Genomic DNA, 22,500 nt, shown 5'->3' on the forward strand with positions numbered 1-22,500 from the left:
CAGGTAAGTTCTTACATAAATTATGTTTTCTTTCATGTAATTAACAAGAGTCCATGAGCTAGTGACGTATGGGATAATGACTACCCAAGATGTGGATCTTTCCACACAAGAGTCACTAGAGAGGGAGGGATAAAATAAAGACAGCCAATTCCTGCTGAAAATAATCCACACCCAAAATAAAGTTTAACGAAAAACATAAGCAGAAGATTCAAACTGAAACCGCTGCCTGAAGAACTTTTCTACCAAAAACTGCTTCAGAAGAAGAAAATACATCAAAATGGTAGAATTTAGTAAAAGTATGCAAAGAAGACCAAGTTGCTGCTTTGCAGATCTGGTCAACCGAAGCTTCATTCCTAAACGCCCAGGAAGTAGATACTGACCTAGTAGAATGAGCTGTAATTCTTTGAGGCGGAGTTTTACCCGACTCAACATAGGCAAGATGAATTAAAGATTTCAACCAAGATGCCAAAGAAATGGCAGAAGCTTTCTGGCCTTTCCTAGAACCGGAAAAGATAACAAATAGACTAGAAGTCTTACGGAAAGATTTCGTAGCTTCAACATAATATTTCAAAGCTCTAACAACATCCAAAGAATGCAATGATTTCTCCTTAGAATTCTTAGGATTAGGACATAATGAAGGAACCACAATTTCTCTACTAATGTTGTTGGAATTCACAACTTTAGGTAAAAATTCAAAAGAAGTTCGCAACACCGCCTTATCCTGATGAAAAATCAGAAAAGGAGACTCACATGAAAGAGCAGATAATTCAGAAACTCTTCTAGCAGAAGAGATAGCCAAAAGGAACAAAACTTTCCAAGAAAGTAATTTAATGTCCAATGAATGCATAGGTTCAAACGGAGGAGCTTGAAGAGCTCCCAGAACCAAATTCAAACTCCAAGGAGGAGAAATTGACTTAATGACAGGTTTTATACGAACCAAAGCTTGTACAAAACAATGAATATCAGGAAGAATAGCAATCTTTCTGTGAAAAAGAACAGAAAGAGCAGAGATCTGTCCTTTCAAAGAACTTGCGGACAAACCCTTATCCAAACCATCCTGAAGAAATTGTAAAATTCTCGGTATTCTAAAAGAATGCCAAGAAAAATGATGAGAAAGACACCAAGAAATATAAGTCTTCCAGACTCTATAATATATCTCTCGAGATACAGATTTACGAGCCTGTAACATAGTATTAATCACGGAGTCAGAGAAACCTCTATGACCAAGAATCAAGCGTTCAATCTCCATACCTTTAAATTTAAGGATTTCAGATCCGGATGGAAAAAAGGACCTTGTGACAGAAGGTCTGGTCTTAACGGAAGAGTCCATGGCTGGCAAGATGCCATCCGGACAAGATCCGCATACCAAAACCTGTGAGGCCATGCCGGAGCTATTAGCAGAACAAACGAGCATTCCCTCAGAATCTTGGAGATTACTCTTGGAAGAAGAACTAGAGGCGGAAAGATATAGGCAGGATGATACTTCCAAGGAAGTGATAATGCATCCACTGCCTCCGCCTGAGGATCCCGGGATCTGGACAGATACCTGGGAAGTTTCTTGTTTAGATGAGAGGCCATCAGATCTATCTCTGGGAGCCCCCACAATTGAACAATCTGAAGAAATACCTCTGGGTGAAGAGACCATTCGCCCGGATGCAACGTTTGGCGACTGAGATAATCCGCTTCCCAATTGTCTACACCTGGGATATGAACCGCAGAGATTAGACAGGAGCTGGATTCCGCCCAAACCAAAATTCGAGATACTTCTTTCATAGCCAGAGGACTGTGAGTCCCTCCTTGATGATTGATGTATGCCACAGTTGTGACATTGTCTGTCTGAAAACAAATGAACGATTCTCTCTTCAGAAGAGGCCAAAACTGAAGAGCTCTGAAAATTGCACGGAGTTCCAAAATATTGATCGGTAATCTCACCTCCTGAGATTCCCAAACTCCTTGTGCCGTCAGAGATCCCCACACAGCTCCCCAACCTGTGAGACTTGCATCTGTTGAAATTACAGTCCAGGTCGGAAGAACAAAAGAAGCCCCCTGAATTAAACGATGGTGATCTGTCCACCACGTTAGAGAGTGTCGAACAATCGGTTTTAAAGATATTAATTGAGATATCTTCGTGTAATCCCTGCACCATTGGTTCAGCATACAGAGCTGAAGAGGTCGCATGTGAAAACGAGCAAAGGGGATCGCGTCCGATGCAGCAGTCATAAGACCTAGAATTTCCATGCATAAGGCTACCGAAGGGAATGATTGTGACTGAAGGTTTCGACAAGCTGTAATCAATTTTAGACGTCTCTTGTCTGTTAAAGACAGAGTCATGGACACTGAATCTATCTGGAAACCCAGAAAGGTTACCCTTGTTTGAGGAATCAAAGAACTTTTTAGTAAATTGATCCTCCAACCATGATCTTGAAGAAACAACACAAGTCGATTCGTATGAGACTCTGCTAAATGTAAAGACGGAGCAAGTACCAAGATATCGTCCAAATAAGGAAATACCACAATACCCTGTTCTCCGATTACAGACAGAAGGGCACCGAGAATCTTTGTGAAAATTCTTGGAGCTGTAGCAAGGCCAAACGGTAGAGCCACAAATTGGTAATGCTTGTCTAGAAAAGAGAATCTCAGGAACTGATAATGATCTGGATGAATCGGAATATGCAGATATGCATCCTGTAAATCTATTGTGGACATATAATTCCCTTGCTGAACAAAAGGCAATATAGTCCTTACAGTTACCATCTTGAACGTTGGTATCCTTACATAGCGATTCAATAATTTTAGATCCAGAACTGGTCTGAAGGAATTCTCCTTCTTTGGTACAATGAAGAGATTTGAATAAAACCCCATCCCCTGTTCCGGAACTGGAACTGGCATAATTACTCCAGCCAACTCTAGATCTGAAACACAATTCAGAAATGCTTGAGCTTTCACTGGATTTACTGGGACATGGGAAAGAAAAAATCTCTTTGCAGGAGGTCTCATCTTGAAACCAATTCTGTACCCTTCTGAAACAATGTTCTGAATCCAAAGATTGTGAACAGAATTGATCCAAATTTCTTTGAAAAAACGTAACCTGCCCCCTACCAGCGGAACTGGAATGAGGGCCGTACCTTCATGTGAACTTAGAAGCAGGCTTTGCCTTTCTAGCAGGCTTGGATTTATTCCAGACTGGAGATGGTTTCCAAACTGAAACTGCTCCTGAGGACGAAGGATCAGGCTTTTGTTCTTTGTTGAAACGAAAGGATCGAAAACGATTGTTAGCCCTGTTTTTACCTTTAGACTTTTTATCCTGTGGTAAAAAAGTTCCTTTCCCACCAGTAACAGTTGAAATAATAGAATCCAACTGAGAACCAAATAATTTGTTTCCCTGGAAAGAAATGGAAAGTAGAGTTGATTTAGAAGCCATATCAGCATTCCAAGTCTTAAGCCATAAAGCTCTTCTGGCTAAGATAGCCAGAGACATAAATCTAACATCAACTCTAATAATATCAAAAATGGCATCACAGATGAAATTATTAGCATGCTGGAGAAGAATAATAATATCATGAGAATCACGATTTGTTACTTGTTGCGCTAGAGTTTCCAACCAAAAAGTTGAAGCTGCAGCAACATCAGCCAATGATATAGCAGGTCTAAGAAGATTACCTGAACATAGATAAGCTTTTCTTAGAAAAGATTCAATTTTTCTATCTAAAGGATCCTTAAACGAGGTACCATCTGATGTAGGAATGGTAGTACGTTTAGCAAGGGTAGAAATAGCCCCATCAACTTTAGGGATTTTGTCCCAAAATTCTAACCTGTCAGGCGGAACAGGATATAATTGCTTAAAACGTTTAGAAGGAGTAAATGAATTACCCAATCTATCCCATTCCTTAGCAATTACTGCAGAAATAGCATTAGGAACAGGAAAGACTTCTGGAATAACCGCAGGAGCTTTAAAAACCTTATCTAAACGTATAGAATTAGTATCAAGAGGACTAGAATCCTCTATTTCTAAAGCAATTAGTACTTCTTTAAGTAAAGAGCGAATAAATTCCATCTTAAATAAATATGAAGATTTATCAGCATCAATCTCTGAGACAGAATCCTCTGAACCAGAAGAGTCCAAAGAATCAGAATGATGGTGTTCATTTAAAAATTCATCTGTAGAAAGAGAAGATTTAAAAGACTTTTTACGTTTACTAGAAGGAGAAATAACAGACAAAGCCTTCTTTATGGATTCAGAAACAAAATCTCTTATGTTATCAGGAACATTCTGCACCTTAGATGTTGAGGGAACTGCAACAGGCAATGGTACATCACTAAAGGAAATATTATCTGCATTAACAAGTTTGTCATGACATTTAATACAAACAACAGCTGGAGGAATAGCTACCAAAAGTTTACAGCAGATACACTTAGCTTTGGTAGATCCAGCAGGCAGAGGTTTTCCTGTAGTATCTTCTGGCTCAGATGCAACGTGAGACATCTTGCAATATGTAAGAGAAAAAACAACATATAAAGCAAAATAGATCAAATTCCTTATAAGACAGTTTCAGGAATGGGAAAAAAATGCCAAACATCAAGCTTCTAGCAACCAGAAGCAAATGAAAAATGAGACTGAAATAATGTGGAGACAAAAGCGACGCCCATATTTTTTTGGCGCCAAAAAAGACGCCCACATTATTTGGCGCCTAAATGCTTTTTGCGCCAAAAATGACGCAACATCCGGAACGCCGACATTTTTGGCGCAAAATAACGTCAAAAAATGACGCAACTTCCGGCGACACGTATGACGCCGGAAACGGAAATGAATTTTTGCGCCAAAAAAGTCCGCGCCAAAAATGACGCAATAAAATGAAGCATTTTCAGCCCCCGCGAGCCTAACAGCCCACAGGGAAAAAGTCAAATTTTTGAGGTAAGAAAAAATATGATAATTAAAGCATAATCCCAAATATGAAACTGACTGTCTGGAAATAAGGAAAGTTGAACATTCTGAGTCAAGGCAAATAAATGTTTGAATACATATATTTAGAACTTTATAAATAAAGTGCCCAACCATAGCTTAGAGTGTCACAGAAAATAAGACTTACTTACCCCAGGACACTCATCTACATGTTTGTAGAAAGCCAAACCAGTACTGAAACGAGAATCAGTAGAGGAAATGGTAAATATAAGAGTATATCGTCGATCTGAAAAGGGAGGTAAGAGATGAATCTCTACGACCGATAACAGAGAACCTTATGAAATAGACCCCGTAGAAGGAGATCACTGCATTCAATAGGCAATACTCTCTTCACATCCCTCTGACATTCACTGCACGCTGAGAGGAAAACCGGGCTCCAACCTGCTGCGGAGCGCATATCAACGTAGAATCTAGCACAAACTTACTTCACCACCTCCCTTGGAGGCAAAGTTTGTAAAACTGATTTGTGGGTGTGGTGAGGGGTGTATTTATAGGCATTTTAAGGTTTGGGAAACTTTGCCCCTCCTGGTAGGAATGTATATCCCATACGTCACTAGCTCATGGACTCTTGTTAATTACATGAAAGAAACTGAATTTAGAAAAAGAAAAAAAAAATTAAAAAAATGTTATGGGGAATTCAATTTTTAATTTAAAAGTCCCTTTAAATTAACAGGAAATCAGGTTTGTGCTCAGCTTGGGTGTCACTAGGGAGACTGTTCACTGGCTTGTAAGGACTGCTTCTTCAGCTTTACTGATAATTATAAACACACCCACATGGGTTTAAACTTAGAAACTTGTGTCAAAAAACAAATGAAACTACATATTTTAAGTATGAAACATGCACTCATTTCTTTGTATGGCTGTATCTGTAATTTTAGTACAGTTAAAAAAAAAAACACACTTTTAAAAAACAAAACAAAACAACAAAAAAACAGGATAGCAGCCTGCATAATTCAAATATGTACAGGTGAAACTCAAAAAATTAGAATATCGTGCAAAAGTTCATTTATTTCACTAATGCGACTTAAAAGGTGAAACTAATATATGAGAGACTCATTACATGCAAAGCAAGATAGTTCAAGCCGTGATTTGTCAAAATTGTGATGATTATGGCTTACAGCTCATGAAAACCCCAAATCCACAATCTCAGAAAATTAGAATATTGTGAAAAGGTGCAATATTCTAGGCTCAAAGTGTCCCACTCTAATCAGCTAATTAAGCCATAACACCTGCAAAGGGTTCCTGAGCCTTTAAATGGTCTCTCAGTCTGGTTCAGTATGAAACACAATCATGGGAAAGACTGCTGATCTAACAGTTGTGCAGAAAACCACCATTGACACCCTCCATAAGGAGGGAAACTTTAAAAAAGGTAATTGCAAAAGAAGTTGGATATTCCCAAAGTGCTGTATCAAAGCATATTAATAGAAAATTACGTGGAAGGGAAAAGTGTATAAGAAAAAGGTGCACAGGCAGCAGGGATGACCGCAGCCTGGAGAGGATTGTCAGGAAAAGGCCATTCAAAAGTGTTGGGGACTTTCACAAGGAGTGGACTGAGGCTGAAGTCAGTGCATCAAGAGCCACCACACACAGAAGGATCCTGGACATGGGCTTCAAATGTCGTATTCCTCTTGTCAAGTCACTCCTGAACAACCAACGTCAGAAGCGTCTTACCTAGGCTAAAGAAAAACAGACCTGGTCTGTTGCTCAGTGGTCCAAAGTCCTCTTTTCTGATGAGAGCAAATTTTGCATCTCATTTGGAAACCAAGGACCCAGAGTATTGAGGAAGAATGGAGAGGCACACACGGCAAGATGCTTGAAGTCCAGTGTGAAGTTTCCACAGTCTGTGTTGATTTGGGGAGCTATGTCATCTGCTGGTGTTGGTCCACTGTGCTTCATTAAGTCCAGGGTCAACGCAGCCGTCTACCAGGAGATTTTGGAGAACTTAATGCTTCCTTCGGCAGCTGAGCTCTATGGGGATGCGGACTTCATTTTCCAGCAGGACTTGGCACCTGCCCACACTGCCAAAAGCACCAAAACCTGGTTCAATTACCGTGGGATTACTGTGCTTGATTGGCCAGCAAACTCGCCTGACCTGAACCCCATAGAGAATCTATGGGGCATTGCCAAGAGAAAGATGAGAGACATGAGACCGAACAATGCAGAAGAGCTGAAGGCTGCTATTGAAGCATCCTGGTCTTCCATAACACCTCAGCAGTGCCACAGGCTGATAGCTTCCATGCCACGCCGCATTGAGGCAGTAATTGCTGCAAAAGGGGCCCAAACCAAGTACTGAGTACATACAGTATGCATGCTTATACTTTTCAGAGATCCGATATTGTTCTGTGTACAATCCTTGTTTTATTGATTGCATGCAATATTCTAATCTAATCTTTCTGAGATTGTTGATTTGGGGTTTTCATGAGCTGTAATCATCACAATGACAAATCACGACTTGAACTATCTTGCTTTGCATGTAATGAGTATCTCATATTAGTTTCAACTTTTAAGTTGCATTAGTAAAATAAATTAACTTTTGCACGATATTCTAATTTTTCGAGTTTCACCTGTACATTAAACGGACAGTCTAGTCAAAATTAAACTTTCATGATTCAAGACATGTAATTTTAAAACAACTTTCCAATTTACTTTTATCAATGTGCTTTGTTCTCTTGGTATTCTTAGTTGAAAGATTAACCAAGGTAGGCTCATATGCTAATTTCTAAGCCCTTGAAGGCTGCCTCGTATCACATGCTTTTTTATTTGCATTTTACAACAGGGGAGTTCTAGTTCATGTGAGCCATATAGATAACATTGTTCTGACGCTTTGGGAGTTATTTAAGCGTTACCACAGCACAGCATATAATTAATTGGCTAAAATGCAAGTCAATAGATAATAAAGTCATGTGATCAGTCGGCTGTCAGAAGATGCTTAGATACAAGGTAATCACAGATGTAAAAAAGTATATTAATATAACTGTGTTGGTTATGCAAAACTGGGGAATGGGTAATAAAGGGATTATCTATCTTTTAAAACAATAACAATTCTAGTTTAGATGGTCTCTTTAAGTGTATGTGTTGTGAAAGACCAGACTTACCTAGAACATAGGAAAGGATTAGATTCCATCCAGTAGTGAAAGCCCATATCTCACCAACAGTGACATAGCTGTACAAATAGGCAGAGCCAGTCTTGGGTACTCTCGCACCAAATTCTGCATAGCACAATCCTGCAAGCACAGAAGAGAGGGCAGCAACCAAAAAGCAGAGTACAATAGAAGGTCCAGCTTTCTCTTTGGCCACTTCGCCAGCTAAAACATAAACACCAGCTCCGAGAGTGCTGCCAACACCCAAGGCAATTAGATCCAACGTGGTAAGGCATCTAGCAAAAGACGTTTCTTGATTGTTGAAGTCCACAACCCTTCGGCGGATAAGTTTGTGTCCAAACCTTCCTACTCCTCTTAGTACACTGGCCATTTCTAATAATGTCTAGGGATTATTTCCTATAAACTGAAAGAAAGAAAAAATAATGCACACTGATGCACTTCCTCTGACCAACACATTACTGACATGATTATAGTGTAAACAGTAAAGTCAAAATTAAACTTTTATGAGTTAACTAGGAGCATGCAATTTCGAAACACTTTCAAACTTTAATCAAGTCTGCATCATTTTCTTTGCATCCTTTGTTGAAGAGTAAGTGATGGTAGGCTTATAGGAGCGTTTGTAACAATGTTATGAAATGTTAAAGGGACAGAAAAGTAAAAATTAAACTTCCATGGATTGGGGAGAACATGAAATTTTAAATAACTTTCCAGTTTAATTATCAATGTTGCTTAGTTCTTTTGGTATCCTTTGTTAAAGAGCAATTATATTTGAACTCAGGAGCATGCATGTGTCTTTAGCCATATGGCAGCAGTTTGCAACATGGTTTATAGCAATGTTATACATAGTTGCAAGCACTGATGCCATAGAATGTTATAGACTGTTCATAGAACTATATAAAAAAAATGATGTTTAAAAATCCCATGCTCTATCAGAATCAGGAATCTTTCATTTTGACTTTACTGTCCCTTTAAGTTAAAATGCAAAATGTTGCGAGCACTGCTGCCATTTTGACTGCTAAAGACACATGCACACTCCTGAACTTCTAAAGCCCTCCTAGATTCATTTATTTTAAACTGAACATTCTATCTAAATCACCTAAACTGAATTTAGACATTACTCTCTTTTTAATGCAGATCATCTGCTCCTGTACTCACCATTATCCACCCCACTTCTGTCCCCCTTTCTCAAACAAGTAGACAATGTAACAAAAACATAAAGAAACATTAAATAGATGTTGTTAGTGGCACAGGTAACAGAATAAAACTTTTCCTTGAGACATATCTTGTCCTAAAAAGAAAGCACTTTTGCTGTTTTGAAATTTCCTCTGCTCATAAATTTATAAGACAAAAAGATCAATGGAAGAAATTGATGGAGGTTTGGGAGAGCATGATATAAATGACATGTCAAATAAGGTTATAGATCAAATCCATATCACTTAGCAGAATATAAACCATATAGAACTCTTCCCTGTCACCTATCATTTATATACATAAATTAGATTTAGTGTAAGAGGGAGAGAAAGAAAATAGTGTTATTATCATCAAATGTAATACTTACCTTAGAAATTGTATTTCTTTCTAGGTGCACCTGTACTCATGCTGAACAGTCTTTCTTACACAGAATTTACAGGCTTGTAAAAGTGGGCAACAATATACAAAATCTTAGAAGCCAAAAAAATAGTTTGTTTTTTTTGGGGGGGGGGGGGGGGGAAGAAAGGGGCATAGACAGTGATAGGTAAAGTTACCTCTGTCTCGTATACAAACATCCTGGTTGCAAGATTTCACTTATCTGCCAAAGCAGCATAAAAATAATAAACACTAAGGGCTAGATTACAAGTGGAGCTCCGTTTACCGCACAAATTACAGGCGCAAGATAAATAACCAGACATTACAAGTGGCTGGTTATTGTTACTGTGAGCTTGCATTAGCAATTAGTACTCCACAAATTAACCAGAACTCTGGTTCATTTTAAAAATAACTCCCAATTTTCCCCAAAATTTAGTGTAGTGTGACTTTAAAAAAAAAATTGCATCTTTATTTTTTTTTAAATTAATACTTGCAAGAAGTTATCATGTAAACGAGGCTCCCATTGGAGCCTATGGAAACGTGTGCGCTGGTATTACAAAGTTGAGCACAAATATTGCGTTGGCTGTAGCAATATTTTACGCTTAACTTGTAATCTGGCCCTAAGTTATTTTATCAAGTTAAGCTGCTACCATACACCTAGATTTAGAGTTTTGCGTTAGTAGGGGTGCGTTAGCTACGCATGTTTTTTCCCCCCGTACCTTTTAAACAACGCTGGTATTTAGAGTTCTCTGAAGGGCTGCGTTAGGCTCCAAAAAGGGAGCGTAGAGCATATTTACCGCCACTGCAACTCTAAATACCAGCGTTGCTTACAGACGCGGCCAGCTTCAAAAACGTGCTTGTGCACAATATCCCCATAGGAAACAATGGGACAGTTTGACCTGAAAAAAAAAAACCTAACACCTGCAAAAAAGCAGCGTTCAGCTCCTAACGCAGCCCCATTGTTTCCTAAGGGGAAACACTTCCTAAGTCTGCACCTAACATGAACCCTAAGTCTAAACACCCCTAACCTTACACTTATTAACCCCTACTCTGCCGTTCCCGCTATCGCTGACCCCTGCATATTATTATTAACCCCTAATCTGCCGCTCCGTACAACGCCGCAACCTACATTATAGCTATGTACCCCTGATCTGCTGCCCCTAACATCGCCGACCCCTATATTATATTTATTAACCCCTAATCTGCCCCCCCCAACGTTGCCGCTACCTAACTACACTTATTAACCCCTAATCTGCTGACCGGACCTCGCCGCCACTATAATAAATGTATTAACCCCTAAACCGCCTCACTCCCGACTCAAAAACCCTATAATAAATAGTATTAACCCCTAATCTGCCCTCCCTAACATCGCCGCCACCTAACTTCAAGTATTAACCCCTAATCTCACGACCGGACCTCGCCGCTACTCTAATAAATGTATTAACCCCTAAAGCTAAGTCTAACCCTAACACCCCCCTAAGTTAAATTTAATTTAAATCTAACAAAATAAAATAAATCTTATTAAATAACTTAATCCTATTTAAAGCTAAATACTTACCTGTAAAATAAACCCTAATATAGCTACAATATAACAAATAATTATATTGTAGCTATTTTAGCATTTATATTTATTTTACAGGCAACTTTGTATTTATTTTAACTAGGTACAATAGCTATTAAATAGTTAATAACTATTTAATAGCTACCTAGTTAAAATAATTACAAAATGACCTGTAAAATAAATCCTAACCTAAGTTACAATTAAACCTAACACTGCACTATCAATAAATTAATTAACTAAATTATCTACAATTAAATCAACTAAACTAAATTACAACAAAAAAAACACACTAAATTACAAAAAAATAAAAAAATTACAAAAATTTTAAACTAATTACACCTACTCTAAGCCCCCTAAAAAAATCAGATTGAGCTTGCATTCTATTGGCTGATCGGAACAGCCAATAGAATGCAAGCTCAATCTGATTGGCTGATCCAATCAGCCAATCGGATTGAACTTGAATCTGATTGGCTGATTCAATCAGCCAATCAGATTTTTCCTACCTTAATTCCGATTGGCTGATAGAATCCTATCAGCCAATCGGAATTCGAGGGACGCCATCTTGGATGACGTCACTTAAAGGAACCTTCATTCGCCGGAAGAAGAGGATGGATCCGCGTCGGCTGCTTCAAGATGGTCCCGCTCCGCGCCGGATGGATGAACATGTCTACCGGTCCGGATGTCCTCTTCTTGCCGGATAGGATGAAGACTTTGGACCCTCTTCTGGACGGATCGGTGATACCCGGCGTGGTGAAGATAAGGTAGGGAGATCTTCAGGGGCTTAGTGTTAGGTTTTTTTAAGGGGGGTTTGGGTGGGTTAGATTAGGGGTATGTGGGTGGTGAGTTGAAATGTTGGGGGGGGGGGGGTATTTTAAAAAAAAAAAATTAAATGCAAAAGAGCTGTTTTCTTTGGGGCATGCCCCGCAAAAGGCCCTTTTAAGGGCTGTTAAGGTAAAAGAGCTGTTAACTTTTTATTTTAGAATAGTATAGGGCTTTTTTTTTTTATTTTGGGGGGCTTTGTATTTTTTTAGGGGGCTTAGAGTAGGTGTAATTAGTTTAAAATTCTTGTAATCTTTTTATTTTTTGTAATTTAGTTTAATTGATTTAATTGTAGATAATTGTAGGTAGTTTAGTTAATTAATTTATTGATAGTGTAGCGTTAGGTTTAATTCTAACTTAGGTTAGGATTTATTTTACAGGTAATTTTGTAATTATTTTAACTAGGTAGCTATTAGTTATTAACTATTTAATAGCTATTGTACCTAGTTAAAATAAATACAAAGTTGCCTGTAAAATAAATATAAATGCTAAAATAGCTACGATATAATTATTCGTTATATTGTAGCTATATTAGGGTTTATTTTACAGGTAAGTATTTAGCTTTAAATAGGATTAATTTATTTAATAAGATTTATTTTATTTCGTTAGATTTAAATTATATTTAACTTAGGGGGGTGTTAGTGTTAGACTTAGCTTTAGGGGTTAATACATTTATTAGAGTAGCGGCGAGGTCCGGTCGGCAGATTAGGGGTTAAAAAGTGTAGATAAGGTAGCGGCGACGTTGGGGGGGGGGGCAGATTAGGGGTTAATAAATATTATGTAGGTGTCAGCGATGTTAGGGTCAGCAGATTAGGGGTACATAGGGATAATGTAGGTTGCGGCGGTAAGCGGTCGGCAGATTAGGGGTTAAACATTTTTATTAGAGTGGCGGCGATGTGGGGTGACCTCGGTTTAGGGGTACATAGGTAGTTTATGGGTGTTAACTACTGTGCTCTAAAGTACACTAAGAGCTTTATGAACTGGCGTTAGCCCATAAAGCTCTTAACTCCTGACTTTTTTCTGCGGCTGGAGTTTTGTCGTTAGAGTTCTAACGCTCACTTCAGCCAAGACTCTAAATACCAGCGTTAGGCAGATCCCATTGAAAAGATAGGATACGCAATTGACGTAAGGGGATCTGCGGTATGGAAAAGTCACGGCTGGAAAGTGAGCGTTAGACCCTTTCCTGACTGACTCTAAATACCAGCGGGCGGCCAAAACCAGCGTTAGGACCCCTTAACACTGGTTTGGACGGCTAACGCAGAACTCTAAATCTAGGCGATAGTGTAATTGGAACAGACTTGCAGAGCTACTGCTTGGAACATGGTATGCAGTAAGGGTTGACAAGTCTGATTAAACTTATAAATAACCAGCAAATGTTAGGAGCTTATAGAGGACCATGAAATACAGTACAATTACATATTCTACCAATGCAACACCACTTGACGGTATAGAGAGAAATCATGCAAAATCTTCGGGGCTTTTTTTTTTCTTGAGGATTATTTTGTAATGTTGGTGTCTCTCATTCACATCCAGAACCTGCGTAGCTAGAAAACAGCTCTCAAGCTAAAATTTGTGTTTATTAAAATTATTTAAGGGACATCACAATGCTGATAAGAGCACTTAAATAATCTCGCCAGAAAGTGTGCATATAATATAAAAATATTGTGCACATTTTAATAATAAAAGTAAACTTCAAAATAGAATTTTGACTTTAGGGTCATTTTAATTACCTGACTTTGTTAAAGAGACATTAAAAACTAAATACATTTTATAAGCATAGTATATTGAGGTTATTCCCCACCTCCTCTAGTCATGGGTGCTGCCATGCTGAAATATATCACTACATTCCAGTTCTGATTTGTTTGTACATTTTCAGCAACTCCCCTTCAGATATCTGCACTGTAACCTAGGTTCCAAAATGGACGCACCCATAATTAGAGGGAGGTACATGACATATTTAGTGTTTAATGTCTCTTTAAGCCTAGATCAGGGTTTGACAAATCTCAGAAGCAATGGCTCCTAAATTGTACTCGTCGGTGATACGTTTTTGCTAAATATATTTTTGTACAAACTCCTTCATTCACTTCTCAATACTCTGTCTAACTTACGGTTGCCAATTCAACCATGTTTTCCTGGACATTTATGAGTTACACATGTTGCAGGGGGTGTAGAGGGGAACATGATTTTCACCCCTAGACAACACACGAATAGTGATCCTGGACAGCACTATTCATGTTCCTCCCTGCAGCATGTGTAACTCATAAGTGACTCCAGGAAAACATGGTCAAGGTGGCAAACCTAGTCTAGCGCCATGTCCAATCACAGCTGGCTGACAATGCGGCTAATACACATAATGTACATAGAATGTATTTGATATTTACTTCTCATACAGAAAAAATTCCAGGACAGAACAAGAGCAAATATGTTGTCTTCTGCCCACTCCCCCTTTTTTTTTTTTTTATAACTTCTCATGCGCTAAACACTTGTGTGGGTATCTGCCAAAAAATGATTAAATCTGAAACAGCCTAAGCATCCAAAAACAAGCTTAAAGGGCCACTAAACCCAAAATCTTTCTTTCATGATTCAGATAGAGAATAGAAATTTAAACAACATTACAATTTACTTACATTATTTATTTTGCTTCATTTTTAAAAATATCCTTAGTTGAAGAAAAAGCAATGCACATGGTGAGCCAATCACACAAGGCTTCTATGTGCAGCAACCAATCAGCAGCTCGTGAGCATATCTAGATATGCTTTTCATCAAAGAATATCAAGAGAATAAAACAAATTAGATAATATAAGTAAATTAGAAAGATGTTAAAAATTGCATTCTCTTTCTAAATCATAAAAGAAAAAAATGTGGGTGGCATGTCCCTTTAAGTAGCTTTAGATATCTGGCTGTGCGCTCTACCTAAAATGCTTTTATAAACCAGATCTTTGATATTTGATATTAACGAGACTAATGAGGCAGATTCTCATTTTCTAATTAAAACAAATAAAGCAAACAGATGCCTTAGAAAGATGACGACTTGTCAATTTTACATTTTTGAGAGGGGTAAAGCAGAAAGGGATAGACATAATTCTGCAGTGATAATTACCACTAACTCATTTTGCCCAGGACTGTGTGGCAATTCAAACCCATCCCAAAACCATCTCTTGTTGACAAGCAGAAATGCATAAAAATAAATCCACGTCTTTACCAGATGATCATATTCCAGCTGATTTAGATACTTACAGATTTTGCACGAGTGTCAATTCACAAGCAATACTTGGTTTTACATATCTTAAAATGCGAAACACTTTAAATGCTCATGAAAGACCCATAAGAGGTTATCAAAATTCTCTATATTGTGTGACAGCACCTGGCTGAGTGTCATTAAAATAGGAAGGATTCATTTCCATAACAAAATCAAACACATAGTGCCAAGGATCAAACTATACCAAATGAAATAAAAGATAAAACCAGATCCTACTTATTAAATCAGTTTAATTGAAGTAAAAATAACCTTTTATGTTTGATAACTATACAAAACGTATCCTGATAGTGCCTTGTAATAGTTCTCAACTGGGATTTTCCCCTCCCCAACGTTCCATTGTCTACAGAGCATTTGATTGGCAGCATTGAGTAGAGGTGAGCAGAAAAAAATGCAGCTTCTGACTGGCTACTGACAGCAGGGTCAAGAAAATACATAAAATCATCTTGAGTGAAAAAAAAAAAAAGAGACTGTTTTTATTAAATATTTTAAATTCAGGCATTAAAAACATTAAAGCGATGCTTAAAAAAAAAAGCATAATTAGATTTAAAATCATATACTTTGCTGGAGTAAACTACGAAATTTTTAAAAAGGTGAGATATAAAGCACATCAATAATTCCCTACCCCAGTGAACCAACAGGAATAACTGATAAAGCTCATACTAGGAGTCAAAAATTAAAAACAAGTAAAATATGTCCTTCTGAAGAGAAGCTAAGGCAACAAAGTCAACAGGACCGTCAATATATAGACCTATTACTACCCCCATAGCAACCGAAGTAGAGCCCCCCCCCCCCCTCTGTATAACCCTGTACTTATTTAATCTGGTAGTTTATCCAGCTACCTGAGCACCAATGGTAATGTTCACGCACTGTTGTAAAATAGGCGAATGAGGTTATCCAGTACTTTTTTTTTTTTTTTTTTAAATCTGACAAGAGCCTTTGTGATTGGTGATACACCCACACAAGACTTTTCTTTTCTGCAAATTGCTATTATCTATTAATATGTATGTTAGGGTGTAGCACCTAAAGGGACATGAAACTCCAAATTTTTCTTTCATGATCCTGATAGAGCATACACATTTAAACAACTTTTGAGTGTACCATGATCAGTTTTGCTTCAATCTCTTGGTATCCTTTGTTGAAGGAGCAGAAATGCACTACGGGGAGCTAGCGGAACACATCAGGCAAGCGCATGTGCAGCCACCAATCAGCATCTAGCCTGCAGAAGCCTGCATTGCTACTCCTGAGACTTCCTAGGTGGCTGTGTATATGCGTTTGTGTATTTTGGCATAGGAATATGTTTGTTTTCCTTTTCTTTTGATTTGTTGGATCGTGTCATACGCACAATTTTTAGACAGAATTCTGTCCCTTTTGTCATGAAACAAACCTATGATAACTGTATACAGCTTCTACAATCAGTTATGTACACATTTTTTTCTGGTGTATTAAAACTGCTTCAATGATCAACCATATTGCCACAGACAGAATACAATGCTGCGTCTGACCTATCAGTTCAGCGGTTACATTCATTTTAGGAAGCGTCTTGTACAGCAGCAGCAGTTGTACAAAGTCAGCTGAGCAATGATACTTTATCAGTACAACTGGATCCCAGGAAAAAAGTGGCAGCAGCTACTCCAGCATGGAGATCAAATAATGTATGTGTCACATGGCTGAATACCCACATTCTGCTACAGTGTTGCCTCTTTACTGCTGGAATTTGAGTAACATTTCTGCCTTGCTGATATAAAATACCTAGTAGATGCAATTAACCAGATACCTATCAAATAGAACCGCAGTGTATTTATGTAAGCAGCCTCTTTGGTAGTTATAGGGTTAACTGCATATACTAGGAATTATCTCAGTAGAGCAGAGATGTTTCTCTGATAGCTGGATGCAAGAAGCTGCCTCTGTGCTGAGATAATGATTTACTGCCCTATTCCTGCTATGGATTTTTTTTTTTACTTTTAGCAATGTGTGTAACATAGGTAATTGCTAATTCAGTAGAAAGCAATCTGTACTTCACATGGTAAATATTTATTTATGTTGCACAGGACAGATACAACTTTGTGGAAGACTTGTAGAGCACAGATTGCTTTCTACTGAATATTAATAATTAACCTTGGTTGTGGGATTGAAAATAAATTCTGCAATTACAATGTATTTCAGATCCCACTCAGCCATGAAAGAGTTAAAGAAAGGACACATCTAGTAAAGATTCACAATAAGATGAAAGTGCTAAGGGAAAAAAACATTTCTACTGAATATCAAGTGTTTACAGATTATATGTATGTGTGCGAGAGAGAGTGTGTGTGACATTGTTTCCCCATATTGCACAGCCCTAATAAATATATATTTATTATAAATATTATATATAAATAAAAACACACACACACACCATTAGACATGTATTTGTATGTGTCTCAATGTTAAAGTCCTTTGGCAGCTTTTTTTTCCCTAACACCTGACACCTTAAAACTTTGTTATGCAATTTTTTTTTCAATACTTTTATTAGATGAGTGTAAATGTACTTTGTAAAGTATTTTTGATGTGTTTTGTGAAACTGTTAACAGGAGCATTTTTAGGACATGGTAATCATTCTAGCGTAAATTGTGATTGTACTCAATCATTTTTACTTTCAACCTGTAATACAAGTGGAAAACCTGACGTGTGCAAACACCCATGATAAACCAGATATCACTTGCGTGTAACTTAAAGGGATAGTAAACACCAAAAATATGTTATTGTTTAAAAATATAGCTAATCCCTTTATTTACCATTACCAAGTTTTGCATAACCAACACTGTAATAGAAATATACTTTTTACCTTTGTAATTACCTTGTATCTAAGCTTCTCCTGACTGCCTCCTTATCTCAGATCTTTTGACAGACTTGCATTTCAGGCAATTAGTGCTGACTCTTAAAGGGCCACTGTAAGTAAATATTTTCTATGCCTGTTACTAACTAACTACCCCAAATACGCTTTTTATCAATAGCATTTCATTAATATATCTCTACCGTATATCAGAAATCTTGTCTGCAAATTTAATTGTTTTCCAAACCCACTCCGTGGGTATCCTTTGCTCTGTACCAATCCGTTTACAATACCTAGGTTTCAAAATGAGGCTTTAAACACAAAGTTATTGGTTTAAGTATTTTGAACACACAGTGCTGAAAATAGTGGGCAGGATAACGTGACATCATCGGCGAATAAAAGATATAACTTTTAGAACGTTATGAAACTTCGTTTTGGAGAAAATATAGGTCAGTAGGTTTTAATTAATGTTTATTAACTTTAATATGTTAGTTGTTTAGCTTAAAAATTATAACAGAAAGTAATCCTTTAAATAACTTCACGTGCATGAGCACAATGTTATCTATATTAAACACATGAACTAATGTCCTCTAGCTATGAAAAACTATCAAATGCATTCAGATGAGAGGCGGCCTTCAAGGGCTTAGAAATTAGCATATGAGCCTACCTAGGTTTAGCTTTCAACTAAGAATAACAAGAGAACAAAGCAAATTTGATGATAAAAGTAAATTAGAAAGTTGTTTAAAAGTGCATGCCCTATCTGAATCATGAAAGTTTAAATTTGGACTTTACTATCCCTTTAAAGGGACATAAAACAGTATGAACTAACATACGTATCTAAAGATATAATGCAGCCATAGCTTACCTGCAAAAAAGTTTCTATTTTAGCCTTCATTAACCCATTTAATTCAGTCATAGTTTTGTTTTCATCAAGCTCCATATATGGAATGTGCTATCCAGCTTCTTCAGAATGCACACATGCACGGTAGGGGGCAGTCATATGGCACCTGATTAAAGCAGTGCACAGTATAATGCTAAAGCTTTTCGCAAAGCATGTGACATTATCCCATGGAAATAAGCAAGCCTCCTGGCAACAAACAATAGCAGTACCTGCTGTACCTCCCTCAACCCCCATTTGCTTGCATAAGTAATTATCCTCACGTGCACACTTTGTTATATGATAGCAAAAGGTTTGGACTAGGACACTGATAAGGGGTGTGTGGAGCAAGCTTCCCTTGGGAGAACACTAAAGTAAGTACAGGTAGCCCTCAGTTTACGCCGGGGTTAGGTTCCAGAAGGAATGGTTGTAAATCGAAACCATTGTAAATTGAAATCCAGTTTATAATGTAAGTCAAAGGGAAGTGAGGGAGATAGGCTCCAGGCCCCTCTCAAAATTGTCATAAGTAACACCTAATACATTATTTTTAAAGCTTTGAAATGAAGACTTTAAATGCTAAACAGCATTATAAACCTAATAAAATAATCACACAACACAGACTTCACTTCTGCAAACAGTTCTTTCTATGCATTCAAATCTGGACTGATTTATAGACAGGAAGATCTTGTTCCTTTGAAATCTGCTCGATAGCTCAGGTCTGGTTAAACTGATTAATTTCAGCTTGCTTGTCTTTGCTGCAACACAAGCGGACAGCTCCACCTACTGGCTATTTTAATAAATGCACTGCTTCTCAATAGCAGTCACATGACTGGAAAAAAAGGTTGTTATTCTGAAACGGTGTAAATTGAACCGTTGTAAAACGAGGGCCACCTGTAATTGTGCAAATTTTGAGACAGTTTATTAAAATGCTTAGAAGCGTTTTTTTACCACACAGTTTTACCTCAGTTGACCCTTTTAGAATACGAACATAACTCAAAATGATTTATGGCACTTTAAAGGGACAGTCAACACCAGAATTTTTGTTGTTTAAAAAGATAGAAAATCCCTTTATTCCCCAGTTTTGCACAACCAACAGTTATAATACAGGTTTTACCTCTGTAATTAACTTGTATCTATGCCTCTGCAGACTGTCCCCTTATTTCAGTTCTTTTGACAGACTTGCATTTTTGTGTGACTCCTAGGTAACTCCACGTGTGTGAGCTCAATGTTATCTATATGACACACATGAACTAACACCCTCTAGTGGTGAAAAACTGTCAAAATGCATTTAGATAAGAGGCGGCCTTCAAGGTCTAAGAAATTAGCATAGGAGCCTATCTAGGCTTAGCTTTCAACTAAGAATACCAAGAGAACGAAGCAAAATTGGCAATAAAAGTAAATTGGAAAGTTGTTTAAAAATGCATGCCCTATTTGAATCAGGAAAGTTTATTTTGGACTTCACTGTCCCTTTAATATGAAACTTGTAATCTGGCCCATAAAAAAGAATGTTGAAAGTGACAGTAAAGTCAAAATTAAACCATTATGATGCAGATAGAGCATCCAATTGACTTCTATTATTAAAATGTGCTCTCTTTGTATCCTTTGTTTTAGAACACAGCTAGGAAGGCTTAGGAGTGTGCACGTCTCTAGCATTCTATGAGTTATGTTTGCAACTATGTATAACTGCTATAACCACTGTTGCCAGAGGGTTTAAGACACACGCATACTCCTGAGCTCACCTAGGATTACTCTAACAAAAGGATAGCAAAACAAAATTGACAATATAATTAAACTGGTAAGTTGGTAAATGTCAAGCTCTATCCAATTCATTTTTTTTTTAATTTATCTCCCTCATTAGATAGAATGCATTCTAAAAACAATTTCTTTAAATGCATATTAAACCATAAATATGATGTTAGTGCAGCAAATTGTAAAATATACACTAAATACTTGATCCTAAACCAGATGCTTACCAGCCCAAATGTTTAGCATAAAGAAAAAATAGAAGCTAAAATGTATTCACACGTGCAGAATGAAGATAAACCAGACTGTCACTATCTAGCCAGTGTAGAGTGACAGGAACAAGACCCTATTTATACTCCAGCAGTGAACTCAGGAGTGATGGACAGCAAGCGGAGTGAACAGGACACATACTGGCACAGCCTGTGATACTTTTTTTGTTGATCTGAGGAATTTAAAAGGGGGAAGAAGCTATTTTTAATCACCTTTTCAACACAGATTCACATACTGAGTACCTTAGATTATGAACAGTTTCTCAAACAGTTTTGTTTCATTTGAAACCGCATGGCCTGGGGTAATAACAAACATGCAGTAAGAATGTAAGTTTTAAATAAAAATCAGTATTTAGTTTGTCTTTTAATCAGTCATTCAATGCAATAGTTAACCGATTTAGTCCAGGGATTTACAAATTTCTCTAAAATATTTTTGATTCATGGTGGGTGCACATGCCCATATATTTACTATTTACATAAAAAACATATGCCCCCTGGTAAAAGCAAACGTATTAACCTAATAGTTGCCAGTAACACATAATTAACCCAATCTTGTGTTATACAAGTATAGAGTACACGTGATGACATTGAATGTTTTTACTATGGTTGGCAAGAAAATGCTTTAATAAAATAAATGAAAAATAAACTGAGTTTGTCCTTTCAGTGTGACGTGATCTCTATAGAAGCTTCTAGATGTTTACTACACATTTGGTTTAAACTCCTAACTTTTTGGGCTATCTTTTATTTATGCAATATATACATTGCTCCAGTACTGCTAAATTTCATATACATGTGTAAATGTCTGTATTATGCTATTTAGATAACACAGATGCCATAAAATACAGCTAGGCTAGATCACCGTTAACGTAGACTGAAAAGCAACAAATGTAGGATTTCTTATCATAGAGAAAATAACTAAACTAGTAGATCTATACATGTATGGACAACCTGTTCTAAAGTTAGTGCACAAGCGCAGATGTGATGTGCCTAGTTGTTTAGTGGACTAGCATGTGGCAGTCACAAGTTCAGCTAGACTCATTTTGCCTGTAAATGTTTTAGTTTTTTTTTTTTTTTTTACCTCAAACAAGACTGACTTAGCATAAAACATACTGTATATTATCCACTGCTGATTTTCATAGTTTGAGAGACCTTGAGACTAAAGAACAGACTATATTTTAGCAAGATCACATCTGTGCTTGCCCAAATATATCCTGAAACTCATGCTTGTCAGGACGTCAGAGAGCTAAGAAGCACTGATTAAAAGGTAATTTTTTTATGAGCTTCCGTTCAAGATTAGTATATGTTCCAATGCTCATTTCTATGATTATTTTCATGTCATTAAGCTTAATTATGATGAAGTCTAGTTTGGATATGAAGCACACCATCATAATTGCCAACATTCCATAAGGGTGGTGTCAAAACTTGCGTTTGAGTGCACAGTATTAGTTACTATGGATGCAACAATGCTGGGAGCAACAAAATAATCATGTGCAACATGATGACGTCACAAGATTTCTGAGTTCTCTACACTTAACT

At 37.3% G+C, this 22,500-nt stretch overlaps 1 protein-coding gene across 3 annotated transcripts in view; it reads right to left on the bottom strand.

Moving 5' to 3' along the window:
- Nucleotides 1-22,500, bottom strand: part of SLC7A3 (solute carrier family 7 member 3) — a 61,728-nt gene that overhangs the window by 32,991 nt on the left and 6,237 nt on the right. For 2 of the 3 annotated variants that reach the window (XM_053699078.1, XM_053699080.1), the window contains exon 2: nt 8,056-8,464. In XM_053699078.1, coding sequence (XP_053555053.1) covers nt 8,056-8,431 — 376 coding nt within the window. In that variant the 5' untranslated portion in view covers nt 8,432-8,464. The remainder of the gene's footprint in view (nt 1-8,055; nt 8,465-22,500) is intronic. The other variant, XM_053699079.1, reaches the window with a different exon arrangement.

Source organism: Bombina bombina, chromosome 1 (assembly GCF_027579735.1).
Source record: "Bombina bombina isolate aBomBom1 chromosome 1, aBomBom1.pri, whole genome shotgun sequence".
In the NCBI taxonomy this organism is placed as follows: Eukaryota; Metazoa; Chordata; class Amphibia; order Anura; family Bombinatoridae; genus Bombina; species Bombina bombina.